Raw genomic sequence first — 19213 nt, forward strand, 5'->3', positions numbered from 1 at the left:
CGCTTTATGCTGATAGGAACAGAAATATCCAACAATTGTATATGATTGATCAGTCGTTGAAATTATGACAGTCTGAAATGCTAGCAAAATATTACAAACTCCTCATGAGCTGCCAAGTGACCACTGCTTTTGTCATAGCAAGATTACCTCGGATGGAGCTCCCGCCATTATCCCCAGGGATCCAAGACAGTGTTATGGAGGAAGACGTACTTTTGGAGACGGTAAGCCGAGGCTGGTCAGGTGGCACTAAAAAACAAAACAAATTTCCAGATTTTAAAATGTTAAAGGGTACCAAAAGTCTTTTTTTCATTTATTATATACAGTAGATGTAATGTGATAAGCTTGTTGTAAATAATGTTACCAATGTATGATTGAGTATATATATATATATATATATATATATATATATATATATATATATATATATATATATATATTTTTTTTTTTTTGTTTTGTTTTGTTTTTTCCAAATAGATTTAGAAGTACAAGCAACCATATCTGCTAGTTAGATATATGTTTGATATCCCAAGTCCGGGTCATAAAGATATAGCAAACACCACAGAATTTATGGATGGCTTACGTATACTACATGGCCAAACCAATAAGGACATCTGGCCATTACACCATTAGATGGCTAAAAGAATGAAGACATCACACCACTAGATGGCAAAAAGAATGAAGACACCTGACCATCACACCACTAAGTGGCTAAAAGAATGAGGACACCTGACCATCACACCACTAGATGGCTAAAAGAATGACAACTGACCATCACACCACTAGATGGCTAAAAGAATGACAACTGACCATCACACCACTAGATGGCCAAAAGAATGAAGACACGTGACCATCACACCACTAGATGGCCAAAAGAATGAAGCCACGTGACCATCACACCACTAGATGGCTAAAAGAATGAGGACACCTGACCATCACACCACTAAATGGCTAAAAGAATGAAGACACCTGACCATCACACCACTAAATGGCTAAAAGAATGAGGACACCTGACCATCACACCACTAGATGGCTAAAAGAATGAAGACACCTGACCATCACACCACTAAATGGCTAAAAGAATGAGGACACCTGACCATCACACCACTAGATGGCTAAAAGAATGACAACTGACCATCACACCACTAGATGGCCAAAAGAATGAAGACACGTGACCATCACACCACTAGATGGCTAAAAGAATGAGGACACCTGACCATCACACCACTAAATGGCTAAAAGAATGAAGACACCTGACCATCACACCACTAGATGGCTAAAAGAATGAGGACAGCTGATCATCACACCACTAAATGGCTAAAAGAATGAGGACACCTGACCATCACACCACTAGATGGCCAAAAGAATGAGGACACCTGACCATCATACCACTAGATGGCTAAAAGAATGACAACTGACCATCATACCACTAGATGGCTAAAAGAATGAGGACACCTGGCCATCACACCACTAGATGGCTAAAAGAATGAGGACAGCTGACCATGATACCATTAGATGGCTAAAAGAATGACAACTGACCATCATACCATTAGATGGCCAAAAGAATGAAGACACCTGACCATCACACCACTAGATGGCTTAAAGAATGAGTACGCTTGACCATCACACCACTAGATAGTTAAAAGAATGAGGACACCTGACCATCACACTACTAGATGGCCAAAAGAATGAAGACATATGACCATCACACCACTAGATGGCTAAAAGAATGAGGCCTTCTGACCATCACACCACTAGATAACCAAAAGAATGAGGACACCTGACCATCAGACCACTATTCGAAAAAACATATGAGGACTTCCCTCCAAATGATTGAGTTCCAGTGTTTCCATTGAAGGGTACTTTTAATGCTACAGCATGCAAAGCATTTTAGAAACCTTGTGATAACATTTTGGGGAAAGTACTTTCCTTTTCCAGCACGGCTGTGCCCCTGTGCAGAAAATAGCTCCATAAGGACATGGTTTGAGGAGTTTGGTGTGGAAGGACCTAGGTGGCGTTCACAGGGCCCTGACCTCGACTCTACTAAAGTAATGGTTAAAAGGAAAAATTCCACGCCAACTCAGTCATGCTTAAAAGTAGCCAATCATATACGCATATACTTTCCACTTATAAGGTACTCATTGGCATTTACGTATATTGTAGTTGTACCACCGGTCAAAAGATTTGCATATCTGTTCATTTATTTCTGAGATTAATACAGCTCAGCCACACAGCACAGCCTAGTCTGACTTGACAAACAAAATTATTCTCTATTGCAGTTTAGTAACACCTTCAAGTTTGTTTCCCCTCCCGGGCCATTGACTGAACAGTGAAATGGAACATTGGGAGGCAACACACTGATGAGCTAATTTCTCTGTCAGTCTGCTCTCTCCTATCAGCATGTCCCATGAGAACTGCAGGATTGGCTATTTGTGCTGCCTCTGTCTCTCCCAGTTTGAGCTCTGCTGTACAGGAGGTTCCAAGAGGTTAAAGCCAAGTCAAATTTAGGTACATGCATTGAATAGATCATTGGTCTCCAAACTGCAGCTGGGGGAGCAGATGTGGACCTTTGCTTGTCTTTATCTGGCAATTGGGGCACTATTCCTCCTCCTGACACCATCAATGGGATACTATGCTTTTCAGTGATAAAAATGGGGTACTATTCATCCCATTAATACCAACAATGGGGCACTGATGCTGGGGCATTTTCTACTCCCATTGTCCCCACTAAAGCCTTATGGACAGTAAACTGGCCCCTTGCTTAGAAAGTTTGGAGACCCCTTGTTTGGATTAACCACTTGCTGCCCACAAAATGACGTTGGCAAAGTGGTTGCGATATCCTGACCGGATGTCATATGACGTCTTTCAAGATAACACACCGCTGCAAACCCCCGGGGGCGTACATAACGGCAATCGTTGTTGCGGTGTGTCAGTCTGACACACTGCAACTCCAATCTAAGTAAAGTGTCTCTGAAGGAGACTCTTTACCACATTATCAGCTGTGTCCAATCACCGCTGATCACAGTGCAAACAGGAAAAGCCATTTATCGGCTTTTCCTCACTCGTGTCTATCAGACGTGAGTAGAGAAGAGCCGATAGGCTGCTCTTCTGACAGGGGGGTCTACGCTGATTCATTATCAGCTCAGACCCCCTGAGAATGCCCACACTGGACCACCAGGGACACCACCAGGACCATCAGGGATGCCCACCATTAGTCACCACCAGGTATGCCACCCATGGCCACCAGGGATGCCAATCAGTGCCCACAATGGATGCTAATCAGTGCAAAACAATAATGACTGCCAATCAGCGATTTCCATCAGTACCATCCATTAGTGTACATCAGTGCCACCTATCAGTGCCCATCCATGCCCATGCATGCCACCTATCAGTGCCCATACATGCCACCTATCAGTGCTCATCTGTGCTATCTATAACTGCCCAGTGTCACCTATATGTACCCATCAGTGCCACCTATGTGTACCCATCAGTGCTGCATATCAGTGCCACCTATCAGGGCCCCATTAGTGCCACATATTAGTGCCCATCATCAGTGCCACCTCATTCGTGCCCATCAGAGCCCCCTTATCAGTACCCGTCAGTGCAGTCCCATCGGTGCCCATCAGTGAAGGAGAAAACTTACATATTTACAAAGTTTTTAGCAGAAAATAAAAATCCCAGAGGTGATCAAATACCACCAAAAGAAAGCTCTATTTGTGGGAACAAAATGATAAAAATGTAGTTTGGGTACAGTGTAGCAAGACATTGAAAATTGGTCTGGGCAGGAAGGTGCATAAGTGCCCTGTATTGAAGTGGTTAAAAAAACACACATTAAATGATGCATTAATGAATACTGAGCTACAATTATTTGTGTCATTAATATCTGCCTGCAGTTCAGCTTTGATTACATAAACTACTCATTGACTTTTGTGACATTAATGAATAGTTTTACAGTATCTCTGCATCTATTCATTTTAGGAACATTCCACGGCCCCTCTGTGTGCAGAGCCCCCGGTGATTTTTCAGCTGTGTCTATCCCCAGCACACTCCGATTACCATATAAATGGTCCATTCACTGCAGAAGATAGCATTTCATCTTCCTTATGCTACTGAAGTTTACAAGACTCCAGAATACTGCAAGATGTTGTTCAGTTTTTAAAGGAGATTGTACAGGGGTGTTGGCTAGGGGGCAAGCAGATTCTTACCTGTGTCCTACAGCTCTGGAAACCAAAAACAATGTTTATGTTGCCTGCATGAAAGCCTGTCAAAAGAACGTCCCACCTAAGTGAGCGAGCATTGCTTACGATATGCTCAGAGAACGGGAAAGAGAAATATTTCAATCAAGAAGTTGTGCATGTCTATAACAGTGGACGGGGAGGACATTTTTGGACGATATATATTTTTTGGACTTCAGGGATTAATGAGACAGTTTTATGTGAACCACCAAATTATTGAACTGGTGTTCTGGGGCCCTAATTGTCAATGTACAATTATTCTTCCTATGTGTCAATTTGAATCACCAAGTACCAGAGTAATGAATACCCAAGTGCCAGTCTTCTGCTGAATTGGGATCCCAAATGGCGTGTGGTATTTTCCTGTAGACCAAGGGTCTCCAAACTATGGCCCACTAACCCCATATATTGTATCCAACCTGTAGCAACTGGCTGTAAAAATACCCTGGCTGGTTGGCAGTGAATGGGCATCATAATAGTCTTGAACCTCCCCCAGTTCTCAGAGATCCCCCCCCCCCCCCAGCACTCAATGACATGATTTTTCCACCCCCAGGAATTCCCAAAAGGCCAGACTTACAGCTGTTCTGCTACCTGAAAAGTAAAGGGGCCTCCACTGGGCACACGCAAATGTTACTGAGAACACATGGATATAAGGGGGAACTCTGCTGGGCACACAGACATAAGAAGAAACAGTGCTGGGCACTTCAGGATGTAAGGGGGGGTGGGACCATGCTAGCTCCTTTTTAGTGTAAGGGGGGGGGGGGCTCTATTGGGCACTCCTGGATGTAAGGGGGTAATCTGATGGCACTCCTAAATGTAAAGAGGGTGGGGGGTTTTCTTTATAAAACTGATTTTATTTCGGCCTGTGAATATTTGTAAAGTATGCAATGTGGCTCTTGTACTGAAAAGTTTGAACCCTGCTGTAAGCCAGATCTCAGTGTTACAACATTTTGGCATCCCAAGAGTCAGTATGCCATGATTATACAACCTGAAGACTGAATTCACACAGTGCCTTGAATACGTTTTCATACCCCTTGAAATTTTCTTTGAACATCTCACAGAGCACTGGTCAGATGAGACCAAAATTGAACTTTTTGGCCTAAAAGCAAAATGTTATTTGTGGGGGAAAACTAACACTGCACATCACCCTGAACACACCACTCCCATCGTGAAACATGGTGGTGGTAGGATCATGTTGTGGGGATGTTTCTCTACAGCAGGGACAGGGAAGCTGGTCAGAGTTGATGGGACGATGGATGGAGCCAAATACAGGGCAATCTTAGAAGAAAACCTGTTAGAGTCTGCAAAAGACTTGAGACTGGGGCGGAGGTTCACCTTCCAGCAGGACAACAACCCGAAATATACAGCCAGAGCTACAATGGAATGGTTTAGATCAGGGATATGCAATTAGCAGGCCTCCAGCTGTTGCAGAACTACAAGTCTGATGAGGCATAGTAAGACTCTGACAGCCACAAGCATGACACCCAGAGGCAGAGGCATTATGGGAATTGTAGTTTTGCAACAGCTGGAGGTCCGCTAATTGCATATCCCTGGTTTAGATCAAAGCATATTCATGTGTTAGAATGGCCCAGTCAATGTCCAAACCTAAATCCAATTGAAAATCTGTGGCAAGACTTGAAAATTGCTGTTCACAGACGTTCTCCATCCAATCTGACAGAGCTTGAGCTATTTCACAAAGAAGAATGGGCAAAAATGTCCCTCTCTAGATGTGCAAAGCTGGTAGAGACATCCCCAAAAAGACTTGCAGCTGTAATTGCAGTGAAAGGTGGTTCTACAAAAGTATTGACTACAAATGTAGGCCACACTTTTCACATATTTATTTGGAAGAAATTTGGAAAACCATTTACTATTTTCCTTCCACTTCACAATTATGTGCCACTTTGTGTTGGTCTATCACATAAAATCCCAATAAAACACATTTAGCTTTTTGGTTGTAACATGACAAAATGTGGAAAATTTCAAGGGGTATAAATACATTTTCAAGGCACTGTAGGTGAAAAAAGGAGTTGCTTACCCAGCATGGCTGAAGAAGTGAACTAAATTAGCAAATATTCTTCAGGTCGTGGTTGTCTACATTTTAAATTGCTCCATCCAGCAGCCTCCCTCATCAGAAGAGTGATTTGGCAGCTGGTAAAAAAGATACCCCAACAGCGAAGATGCTGATGCTCCAGCATACATATGAATCCAACCTAGGTATCAATGTGCTTTTTTTCTAGAACCTCAATGTTAAAGTAACATTGCTTCAAAATTCCAAGTATCATTGTGCTGCTACTCTGGGAATCCAAAGTGCCAATGTGCCATTGCTCTGGAATCTCCAATGCATTAGTGTGCTGCTGTTCTCTCTGGCCCCAAATGTCATTGTGTTGCGGCTCCTGGATCCTAAGTGCCATTATTCTTGGCTGTCCAATGTAAATGTGGTACTGAACTGAAATTTCCAATGTGCCACTTTTCTGTAACCTCAAATTTAAGTGTGCTGCTGCTGTGAGACACCAAGTCATTGCTCTGGAATCAACTATGGGGTTGATTTACTAAAGGCAAATAGACTGTGCACTTTACAAAGTGCACTTGCACTCTGCAAGTGCAATTACTCCAAAGATTAGTGAATGCAGTAAAGTTTCCCTTTGCAAAGAATACCCAATCACGTGCAAGGAAAATAAAAAAACACAGCATTTTTGTTTGCATGTGATTGGATGATGGAAATCAGTAGAGCTTATAATCATTTACTAAGCTCTGGAGCAACTGCACTTTGCAAAATGCACAGTCTATTTGCCTTCAGTAAATCAACCCCTATGTGTCAATGTAGAGCTGCTCTGGAGCCCCAGGTGTCAGTGTGCTGCTGCTGTGGGGACCTTAAGTGCCACTGTATCATTTCAATGTGCTACTGCTCTGTAAACCTAAGTGCCATTGTGCTTCTGCTCTGGGACCCCTAGTGTTATTGTACTACTGCTCTAGGACCCCAAGTGCTATTTTTCATGGATATCAGGTATAAATGTGATATTGATCCAAAACCCCAAGTATCAACATGGCAAATCTATTGTTTTCCGCCAAGTTTCAATTTACCATTTTTCTGGGACGGCAATGTCAGCGCACTATAGAGTATTTTTTAAATTTATTTTAGAAACCATACTTGCCATATGGCCGTAAACTTTTCCCAGCCTGAACTGGCACTGTGACATCAGCCGACATCGGGCTTTAGCCCACTGCCTGCCAAAAACGGGTCACAGAAGTGCAGAACGAACTGCACTCCTGTGATTCACAGGAGAAGTACAGCCAAACCAGCTTTGGCTGCGCTTTTCCTTTTAACTCCAATGTGCTATTCTGGGGACCCAACTCTTCGTGTGTAACTCCCCTAACATCATAGTTGCAATAATCTAACACAAGAAACAATACACTGAGAACTACCATATATACTCGAGTATAGGCTGACCCGAATATAAGCCGAGGCACCTAATTTTACCACAAAAAAATGGGAAAACGTATTGACTCGAGTATAAGCCTAGGTTGAGAAATGCAACAGCTACTGGGAAAAAAAATGCTCATCTGCAGCCTCACTGTGCCCATCTGCAGCTGTACCTGTGATGACTAAAACAGGGGGTGTCTCCCGCTGCGCCATGCAGTCTGTGCAGCTGTCCATTGTAACAAGGCCCCGCCTCCTCCTCGTCCGTGATAGACTGAACACTGATACAGTTTCCCAGCATTGTATCAGTGTTCCATCTATCATGGAGGAGGAGGAGGCAGGTCTTTGTTACAATGGACAGCTGTACAGAATGCCTGACATGGTTGGAGATACCCGCTGTTTTAGTTATCAAAGGTACAGCTGCAGATGGGCACAATGAGGCTGCAAATGGGCACAGTGAGGCTGCAAATGGGCACCCTCACTCGAGTATAAGCCCGGGGGGGGGGGGGTTGGGGTTCAGCCTACGAATGTGCTGAGTACTTGAGTATATACGGTAATTCACCATACAGTCTACTTCAGAATGGAAATGGAGTTTAGACAATAAAATTTTTCAAATCAACTGAAATGTAAAAATGTGATCCATTTCTTACCTTGCACCTGCAGGTTGAGGACAATCTCATCAGTCTCCCAGGTGTTTGTGGCAATGCAGCTGTAGTACCCAGAATCCTCTGCTTTCACTGTACGGATTATAAAACTTCCATTGCTGTAGATGCTTCTTCGCCCATCAGTAATTACTGGAGTGGGGGTCCCGTTACTACCTCACAGGAAACAAAAATCATAAATTAAAGAATTACAATCAAAATAATTCAGCACTGAGGTAAAAAGACACATAAGTTAGAGCATTCTATATCTTATTGATTTTATTGGTGGGGGAGAGCATTCAAAATGCACTATTTTTGTGTGATTTCAGCTAAATTAATTTCATGGTGAGATTTTGCTAAAATGGAAACCTTACTTTTTTTTTTAACAATCAAATCTTTATTACATTTTAAGAATAACAATTGTACAAAATTATAGTTATCACATGTAGCATACAGTTTTGCGTTTGTTAACACTGACAGTGTAAACACGTACAACATAATAGTGATTGCACAATAATGAGATAATAGAACTTCTTATTTGGGTGAGGTTGCTTATATTGGTTTAAGGAGTGTATAAAGATGGTGAAATAAAAACCAATCAAATTAAATATAAAATATAAAATATGTAAAAACAACAAAAATACTGTATATCTATGGGTGACCTATTTTTATAGAATCTATGACAAATTGATAAAAGGACATTTTAATAGTTTCATCAAATGCTAGGTTGTGTTACATGTATAGTACCACCAAGTTCAGTGGTGAGTGAGTTTTCGTTCACGATTTAAAGGCATCGGTATCAACGATTTTAATCGTTTTTGTCAATTGCCACCTTGAACTCTTCAGAAAGGGTAAATATCAGCCAGATTCCCCAAGTTTTGTGGAATCTGGTGGTAGATTATTTTTGCATTGCTAAGATTCCTTCCATACTGTAAATATTATTGTCCTTCGCAAGCCAATCTTTAACCATCGGAAACATAAATAGATTTCCAGTAAATTGGGATTAGAGCTTTAGCTGCGTGTAAACCTTAAATTATAGTAATATAAAAAAAAAATAAAATCTGATTAGATTGTTATTTGTGTACTGTTGCGTTAATTATTTTATTTTCCTTTTTTTTCCCTTTACTTCTTTCTTTACTTCTATTTCTGAAAATCTGAAAATTATCAAGCTAACAAGGGATATCTTTTTTGGCACAAGAAGAGGGCCAGGATAGTTGAAAAGCTTTTCTGTAAGACCCCTTTCACACTGGGGTGGTGCGGGCGTCGGCGGTAAAGCGCCGCTATCCTTAGCGGTGCTTTACCGTAGTTTTAGCGGTGGTCTGCGGCTGCTAGCGGGGCAGTTTTAACCCCCGCTATCGGCCGAAAAAGGGTTAAGAGCACCCGCAAAGCGCCACTGCAGAGGCGCTTTGCCAGCGGTATAGCCACGCTGCCCCATTGATTTCAATGGGTAGGAGCGGTGAATACACCGCTCCTAAGATGCAGCTAGCAGGACTTTTTTCACTGTCCTGCTAGCGCACCGCTCCAGTGTGAAAGCCCTCCGGCTTTCACACTGGAGTGAAAGGGGCCAATTTTTTCAGGCGCTACACAGGCCTGAAAACCGCCCCAGTGTGAAAGGGGCCTAACGCTCAGGAACCATTTAAAGTGACCTCTGTTAGCGAACAAACTCAAAATACAACCCCAGTTCCCAAAAAGTTGGGACACTGTAAAATCCACATAAAAACAGAATGCAATGATCTGCACATTTCATATAAACCCCTCTTTTTCTATTCATAATAGAAAATAGACACATATCAAAACGTTTAAGCCCCATATACACCATCAGATTTTATGCTGATTTTTTCCTTCAGATTTACCAAAACCATATAATATGAGGTCAAACCTTAGGAGTTTCAATTTCTATGCAATCAAGCAGGCCCTTGCACTACATGGTTTTGGTAAATCTGAAGGAAAAAAAATCAGGTTTGGGGCTCTCAAGATGCCAGGAGAAGCATGATTCCATGTTTTGTGGCACCTGTTATTACCCAGCTATGTCTTAACCGAGTTATGCAAAAAATGCATAAAGAAATTGCAATGCTTGGTTCCTGTCCATGCATATTTGACAAAAAAAAAAAAGAAGACTTAATTAGTTGGAATATTCGCCTGGAAAGTGATAAAGATTCATGAGCATTCATAACCTTCCGTCATCTCACAGAATAAACAGTAAATGATACAGTTAATTTAGCATTTGGACTGGAGATCGACCGTATGCATCCCATCCATCATATTTGGGGAATCATTCTTCGGAAGAGGCACGGCGCTCAAACAGATGAGCAGTACCATCTGTCCTCGGGTCGCAGTTGCCTTAAAGGACCAATAAACCCAAAAATACAAGACTCGTATGAGGCGGCGAAGGTACATTTTGTGAAGTATGTAAGGGCCTGTAGCTATAAAAACTGAGATTGCAAATATTGTTTTTAATTCTGCTGTATTGTTTTTTTTTTGTCTTGTATGATCAGCAATTTTAGGATGAATGTGAAAAGCACAAGTAATGTCTTGCATTGTTTATCTTTTTATAGTCCTATATCACCACAATTTACGATTTGTGACTTTTTTTTTGTTAGCAAATAAAAGACAATTTTCTTTACTAAGAATGCTGCTTCCTGTTTTCCCCCCTCTAGTGCTGGCAGAGTTCAGTAACAATCACATCCATCAGAATAAGAGCCCTCACTCAGATATGTATTGCAGAGGCGGAAAAGGGAGGGCGAGTCTGACTAGGTCTGTTACTGTGTGGTTATTAAAGAGGACACTACTTCTGACCATTGGATGGACCGCACAGTTATATTTGGACACCTTTAACTGACAAAACAGGAAAGTAGAAGATTATGAAAATAGATATTGTTAGTAAAATGTCCATTAGACTGATTATCTTTCTGTGAATTCAGTTGTGCTTTAAGGGATTTCTATATACAATGATTATCTGTTGAGGTCATAAGAAACATTCTCTGCCAATAATCTTCACCTATGTGGGCCCAAGCTGATTGTAAAGGCTATCACATATCTACTTGGGCATTGGTTGGCTAGAAAAATGTGTTTATTTGATAGCCCATTACCACGTGCATGCTGGTCTTATACCACTGCCTATATTACTCCCCAAATGATGTGGATGGTCATCATCTGAACAAAAGGTATCATTTCAGTTAATCATAGCCAACCCTACGTAGGACCAAATGTGTTGCATATCACACCACCTCCAACAGGAAGACATGCCACTTGTGATGACAGAACATGCAGATCCTTTCCCAACCCTCAGAAGGGTTCCTATACATACCTATCCAGTGGTCTACGGTATCTACCTTTACTCCATTCCAGCACTGCAGCCTCCATTTTTATTTTCGGCACTTGACACGTTTGGGTGTGTCAGATGACTGTGTCCCCTGCAACTTGTAATTCAATCCTCCAACATCTAAGCCACTGTTGATGTGCTGTAGTGACATAGGGGTTGAAGGAAAAAAACTGTGCTCAGCAAGGAGTGCCAGGCATATGGCATTCCCAGAACTGTCAACTGCCGAAGAGACCGGTGAAGGCCTCAGTGCTAGAACATAGAATAGTTAGGAGACAATGGACTCTGGAGAGGAGAGTAATGTCTCGTTTTCACTGAGCAGAATGGTTCGATTGGAAGGGTTAGAATGGTCCAGCCTATTCAGGTTGAGCGTTTCCACTGCAAGTTGGACCGCCAGGGGCCATACAGGGTTTAGAAAAAAATGCCTTTGACGTGAGCATTGGCGTTTTTTCTGTCCACCAATCAGTGGAATGTATTGTGTGATGCCAGTAGCTCCACCCTAACCGTACCGCTCCATTCTCTATGGCCCCACATCTGAAGCAGGATCATGAATGGTGCGGTATGGTTCAGTTGCATGGGCCGCTTTCATAATGCAAACACTCAAAATAGCGTACCATACCGAACCAACCCAAACGGATCTGCTCAGCTCTAGGGGGTCTTCTGCTACCCTAACAGGGTCACGCTAATATGCTTCTGTGTTAGATATGAATTTAGTAGGAAATGTGCAGTAAACAAATATACCCCAAAGAGACACGGGGGAAAAGGACCATGGAACCCAACAAAGCCATCTGTGATTATCCCTTTTCTGCTTTATTGATCTTAATTACTGTTGAATGGTAGAGACAGGATGATCCTGCTGATGTAGCAGAGGTTTTATGCCATCATAAAACTAGCCTTTGTTCCCTGTTACTGAATTATAAGTGACATTTTTCACTGGAATGTGATGTGACAAGAACCTAAAGGAAAGACAATGGCTGTGAGATATAATGATTGATAACAGGCTAAGAATGTCTGCAAGTTTGGCACAGTCAAACTTCTATAATTATGTGGGTGAATCCTGATGGTATAATGCAGGAGTGAAATGACATACATTTTCTTCAGGTGCCACAGGACTCCATCAAAACGATAGCCTCCAAGCTCTGTAGAAACCTTCTGGTGTCACTTACCGAAGGGTACTCTCCAAATAATCCACTAGAGGGCAAGCAAGGCAGCTTTCCTGTGTCTTTCACCCAACATAGAAATATATGCCATTCTCAGCCTGCCAAGTGAGTCCAGACATGTATGGATGGGGTTTTTCCTTTCCTCAGAACTGCTTCTATCTTCATGCAAGTCCATGGGAATGCAAAAGTAGCTTGAAGCAAGTTGATGCAGCTTAAGGTGAGGTCACATGCACCTGTCATTGTATTCTGAATGATCTCAGAACCATCTCGAACTGGCTTCAAATTAGGGTTGCCACCTTTTCTTCAAGTCAAACCTGAACACATTAGCGGCGCACAGCAAATTTTTTTTCAGTATAAACTACATATATTTTGCTATTAAATAACATTACTAATCATATGAAGTTAATAACACGAGCCCCCCTTTACATCAAAGTCCACAGAGTTCCCCTTTTATGTCTGAACTCACAGAGTTCCCTTTTTACATCTGAACTCGCAGAGTTCCCTTTCACTATAAGTGGGGACTCTGCAGACTCTGATGTAAGGGAGAACTCTGGGGACTCTGACATAAGGGATGCTCTGGGAACCCTGATATAAGGGGGAACACTGAGAACTTTGATGTACAGAGAGGACTCTGATGTAAAGGAGAACACTGGGGCCTCTGGTGTAAAGGGGAACTCTGATGTAAGGGGTGCTTTTAGAACCCTGAATTACCTTAGGCCCCTTTCACACTACCGTTCCGTTCAGGCCCGCCTGTCAGTTTTTCAGGCGGACCTGAACGGATGCTCTATAGAGGTCTATGGAGTGTCGGATGTCAGCGGTGACATGTCCGCTGACATCCGACCCGCTCCGGACACTGCGGTCCGTCGTCATCCGATCTCCCATAGAGGAGAGTGGCGCTGTGACAGGTCCGTCCCTGCGCAGTTGCAGAGACGGACCTGTCATCTTCCTGCTCAGCGGGGATCGGCGGAGCGATCCCCGCTGAGCAAGTGGATATCCACGGGGCGGATCACCACTGATCCGCCCCGTGTGAAAGGACCCTTAGTGTACTCATTCAGAGGCAGGAGAGAGGGAGACTTCAGTCACAGACAGGGATGGGTGGTGAGCTCACTCACCCCTTGGCAGTCAGCACTTCTCATCCAGATGGAAGCCATACTCCGGTCTGAATAATGTCTGTGTCCGGGTTTCAGGCAGTCTGAAATCTGAACGCATGATTCCGAACCTGAACTGTCTGGGCAGGAGGCAAACCTACTTCAAATTCAAACACAGGCCACCTAAAAGCTGCATCTGCACACTGACACAAGACCAAATTCTGTCTACACCGGCCCTAGGCAGAGTTTTTAGGTTAAAATAATGTTTAATTATATTTCCTGAGTGCAAGCAGAACATTTGGCCTGATATTTAGCTTTCAGGTCACCTGGAAAGAAGGTGGATTTATTTTTTATAGGCATTTATATAGTGCGACAAATTATGCAGCTCTTTGCATATATATTGCACATTTACATCAGTCCCTGACCTCAAGGAGCTTACAATCTAAGCTCCTTAATTCACATTCATACATACACATACTGGGGAGGGCCAATTTAGACAAGAGCCAATTAACCCACCAGCATGTCTTTAGAGTGTGGGAGAAAACCAGAGTACCCAGAGGAAACCCACGCAGACACAGGGAGAACATGCAAACTCCAGGCAGCTGGAGTTAGATATGAAGGTCGATATGAAAGTGTGCATTTTTGTCATAAACTATATAAGAAAATGCAAGTTACAAAAAATAGGCAGAATATAATTTTGCACAGCAAATACTGTTATACATCCGAACTGCTGAACACAGTACCATTACAGTCTCACCATCACATTCTATACGGTGGGTCACGTGTGATGGGATCGGATTTTCTAACTTTAAATCATTTGATAAACTAAGTGGCACCCATAAAACTTTTATTTATTAATATGTATACCGGTAATTTAATGCTGAACTTTAGATAAACAGCTAAATACACAGATGAATACACAGATGAAATACATATATGGGAGTTGTTTTTCTTGCCAAACAATATGTATTTATGTTCATCCAGTTTTTAGATTAACACAGCCCTGCCATATATCACATTCCTGTCTGGCAGGGCAAGGGACCTGATTTTTATTTTTTGTAATGCAGCAATACTTGCAGGTCTTGTCCCTCCCCAGCCTGTGACTGGACAATGAAAGAAGAAGCAGCATACTAATGAGCTCATCTCTTTGTCACTTTAAAGCAGAGGTTCACACAAAAATTGAACCTCTGCTTTTCAGAACCCTCCCCCCCTCCGTTGTCACATTTGGCACCTTTCAGGTTGGGGAGGGGGGTGCAGATACCTGTCTAAGACCGGTATTTGCACCCACTCCCATGGGAGTCTATGCCTCTTCCCGTCCCGCCGCGCTGTCTGCTTGGACACACACGGGTCCCAGAGACAGCAGGAACCATTCGGATTGCGCTGCGCGACTCGCGCATGCGCAGTAGGGAACCGGGAAATGAAGCCGCAAAGCTTCATTTCCTGATTCCCTTACCAAAGATGGCGGTGGTGGCATCTGAGGGACGATTCGGCCTCGGGCGCCAACATCGCTGGACCCTGGGACAGGTGAGTGTCCTTATTTTAAAAGTCAGCAGCTGCATGAATTTGTAGGTGCTGACTTAAAAAATAAAAATAAAAATTGCGGGACTCCCACTTTAATCTCTCCTTCTATCAGCATGTTCCTTGTTAGAACATGTGTTACGTCAGTATATATACGTAAATAGCCAGACTGCGATTTTTTAATAGACATGAAATGCATCTGTTTTCCTAAGTGAACATCAACAAATGACACTGAAGAAATGTTTGCACATGGATAGTTTCACTGTCTTCTAATATAATTAGGAAATAGTTACTATTGCGATGTATTAGGCAATGTAAATAAATGTAAATATATGAGCAGGCAGCATACACAGTTTTAGATTCTGCCATTGTTTTAGAGGAGATTTTGTGAAACGCTGCACCAAAGCTATGTCAATAAGGATAAACAATAGACTAACCTACTGACATACTGTACACTGTATAAGACCAATGACATGTGTGATACTACATTGCCATCTAGGCTTTTGGAAATGTTTCCTGCAAGAAACTGATGTAAGAAGATAATAGAAGTAGAAAGGTTTATGCCCCTATGGGAATGGCTAGAAAACTTTCTAAATAAAAGCCAGGGGAAGAAGGAGACTGCCAGCTGGGGACAACACTACATTTATGCTACAAGAGAGCCAGATCTGCATACTAATTTTCTTCATAAGCTCTATGCCTGAAGTCCTGTTCAAGAAGGAAATTGTGGACCAGCTATAACAGGAGCTGATTTTTAGTGTGCCCTTACTACATAGATACTATTGGCAATGTTCATTAAAGGCTAGTTAGCATGGGTGTGTGCATGCATGTTTGTGACACTATAGGTCAGGGATATGCAATTAGCGGACCTCCAGCTGTTGCAGAACTACAAGTCCCATCATGCCTCTGCCTCTGGGTATCATGCTTGTGGCTGTCAGAGCCTTGCTATGCCTCATGGAACTTGTAGTTCTGAAACAGCTGTTCCGCTAATTGCATATCCCTGCTATAGGTTCTGTATTGTTTTCCTACAACTGTAAGCAGTAATTATATGCAATATTCTTTGCAACATTCTTTGCCACAGGGTTTCATGTTTATTTGCTTTAACACAAAGTAGATGGAAAGATAAAAACAATACAGGGCTTGAGTTCTGCGACACAATCCATTAGTTCCCTGAGTGGCTTCTTCCTCCCCAAGTCTAAACTCTACTGTAAAGGGACTGCAAGCGGTAGATACCAAGTCATCAGGCACTTACACGTACTTAAAAATAAATTTAATGTTGTATTTATAGATTCAGAGCTGGATTGTTTTAAAACTTTTTATATCTGTCTGGGATTATGCTTTTAATAAAAACTTTCTTGCCTTTTCCTTTTTTTTTATTTTATTTTTTTTAAATGTATACTTTAATAGCAACTTCTTTCTATGGAAGGAGTTGATCTAACAGTTGAGAGTCAGGCCAAAGACAGGACTCTGAAAATATCTACTTGTCTCCCATAAAAATCAGAGAATTTCGAACCTGACAACAAGTCGACTGCCTAACAGACTTTTACAAATTAGCAAGCCACCTTTAAAGTGCACATTTGGTCACTGGTTACCTTTCCTTCATCCATTTGATTGCGGGAGCAGGATCCCCAACAGCTTTACAAGGCAGAACAATGTCCCTCATCCATGGTGTCGTCACAGTACCGCTGAAAGTCAGAATTCGAGCAGGAGCTGAAAGAGAACAAAGACATTTATGGAGTTGAGTAGGACTGGAGGATCATGGCATGTTGGGTGGTCAGAGCAGTGTTTAGTGATCCCCCCTACATGCTCAACTTAATGGTTATCGACCAGCATACATCTTCTTCCAAAGCTCAGAGCTTAGGTAACCAATTATTCAGGATTACTCTAAGGCAGCCCATGGATAGTTTTTTTTTGCTTTATTCAACCAGTGGACTAAAAAAAATAATTATTTGATTCCCCTTTCTACACATTCCAGGTGGATAGCGGAATCCTCCCTCTGTGTCTTTGTATTCTGAAAGCGAGGAGACTTCCCTGCCGTCTGAATATACTGATCTACACTGCCAGTTACAGCCATCGGCGCTGATCGAGCACAAATTTTCCATCAGGACAATTTGTATAGAAATCAAATCGGTAAATCGACTTTTGAACAACCACCTTGCCCATACGTGCACCGAAACGCGCCGATCTCTGTTGAACCGGCTAAATTTCAATCCATTTATGGTAGGCTTAAGGCTTACCTGACCAGGTTAAGGTCAAGGTTAGAAGAAATTTCAACTGAAAAAAGTTGTTTCTGCTATTGCTAGTCTCTTCATTAGAAAATGATAATTGCCTGGCTGTCACATGATCTAATGACTGTATCTAAGGCACGGAACTGCAATAGGTATGGAGAGACCTGATTTACTATGAACGTTAATCTGCATACTTGTTTGAGGTCAGTGACTGAGAAAATATTGGCAGCATACCTAGAAGATCAGAAATGTTAGCAACCCTTGTATTTCATTTAGTTCAGGTCTCCTACACATCTGTCTGTTTCGCCCACTCACATGCATTAGCATGTATTATTTTATTCTTTAATATGTGTTGTTAGAAGATTTTATTTACTTTGGACAAATGGAAAATTTCTGCACCACAAAACACAGGTAGTTCATATTTTTGCATTAAAGGAGTACAGGCAAAGCCCGTCTGGCTGTATTTCTCCTGTGGATCACTTAAATGCAGTTCGTTCTGCACCCTGTGACTTGTTTTCAGCAGACAGCAAGCTGAAGCCCGCTGTCAGTTGATGTAACAGTGCTGGTCCAGCCTAGGGCAAGATTGTGACAATATGTTTGGGGTGAGATAAAGGGAAAAACAGAGGGAAAGGGATTATTGCGGTGCCGACATAACTCAATCAAATATATGTTAAAATGGTAAACTTTAGTACAAAAAAATCAAATATGTAGAAAATACACATAGCCAGCGGCTTATCGCTGGTTCCAGGGGCGCTGTTACCTTTGTTTTTTCTCATACCAGGTCAGTACTTAGGCTGAGGCTTCTGTAATTTCAAATATCCTCTCTATTCTAGACTATATTCTTCAAGGTACCCCCCCCCCCCTCTTTTTTTTTTTTTATCTTTTTTCTGCTCTCTTTGTTGCAGGATCTTTTATCTGGTTAGTTTCAGAGCAGTCTGGCTTTCAGTCCAGGCACTCCTCTATACATAATGCCTACCATTTATTTGATTCATTTCCTGAAGCCTGGATGCATCTATTACCTTTGATTGGTAAGCCCCGGTTTATTACCCTCTTTTATATTCCCTCATTTTTAGTTTTTCAGATTTATTTTGTTTTCATGAATTTTGTATCAATAGCTCATTTATTTATTTATAATTTTTTGTTTTATCTTATAGCTACTTTACCCTAGTCACATCAATTATTCCAATCTGTCCCTGGCCGATTGGACCAATTCTGGTTCTTTCAGCTCCCCTGTTGCAAATTTCTTCTAGATTTAATCTTGGTATGTATTGAGGCCATGTTGGCCCACCTATTTTGGACAAATATTGGCTCAGAGTGAGCTATATTGTCTCTATCTCCTTTTTCTATTGTTGTAGTTTTTATTGGCCGCCTCCTACCCCCTGCAGCCACGCTACGTAAGGTGGTAGGTAGCCATGCATTTGACGGATCCCTTGCCAACATTGCCAGCTGGGCAAACTGGGGTAGGTATGGGGTCTCTTGGGGCACTGGGGTGTTGATTGCCACCTGTGCTGGGAGAGGGGTGATTTTGTCATGCCTTGTTATTTTAACTCTCAACTTCACGCATCATGTATCTACTAAGTTAGATTTGTATTGTGTACTTATGCTACGTAATATT

The 19213-nt window shown here is 42.1% G+C and overlaps 1 protein-coding gene across 4 annotated transcripts in view; it reads right to left on the reverse strand.

The window, feature by feature from the left end:
• The window catches only part of DSCAM (DS cell adhesion molecule), a 730792-nt gene that overhangs the window by 201528 nt on the left and 510051 nt on the right, over positions 1-19213 (reverse strand). For all 4 annotated transcript variants that reach the window (XM_077479889.1, XM_077479887.1, XM_077479888.1 and 1 more), the window contains exons 22-24: positions 16963-17080; positions 8298-8461; positions 148-246 (exon numbers count right to left, since the gene is read on the reverse strand). In XM_077479889.1, coding sequence (XP_077336015.1) covers positions 148-246; positions 8298-8461; positions 16963-17080 — 381 coding nt within the window. The remainder of the gene's footprint in view (positions 1-147; positions 247-8297; positions 8462-16962; positions 17081-19213) is intronic.

The sequence above is a fragment of the Lithobates pipiens genome, unplaced genomic scaffold, assembly GCF_037356315.1.
Source record: "Lithobates pipiens isolate NorthernLeopardFrog02 unplaced genomic scaffold, aLitPip1_a1.2 Scaffold_16, whole genome shotgun sequence".
Classification (NCBI taxonomy): domain Eukaryota; kingdom Metazoa; phylum Chordata; class Amphibia; order Anura; family Ranidae; genus Lithobates; species Lithobates pipiens.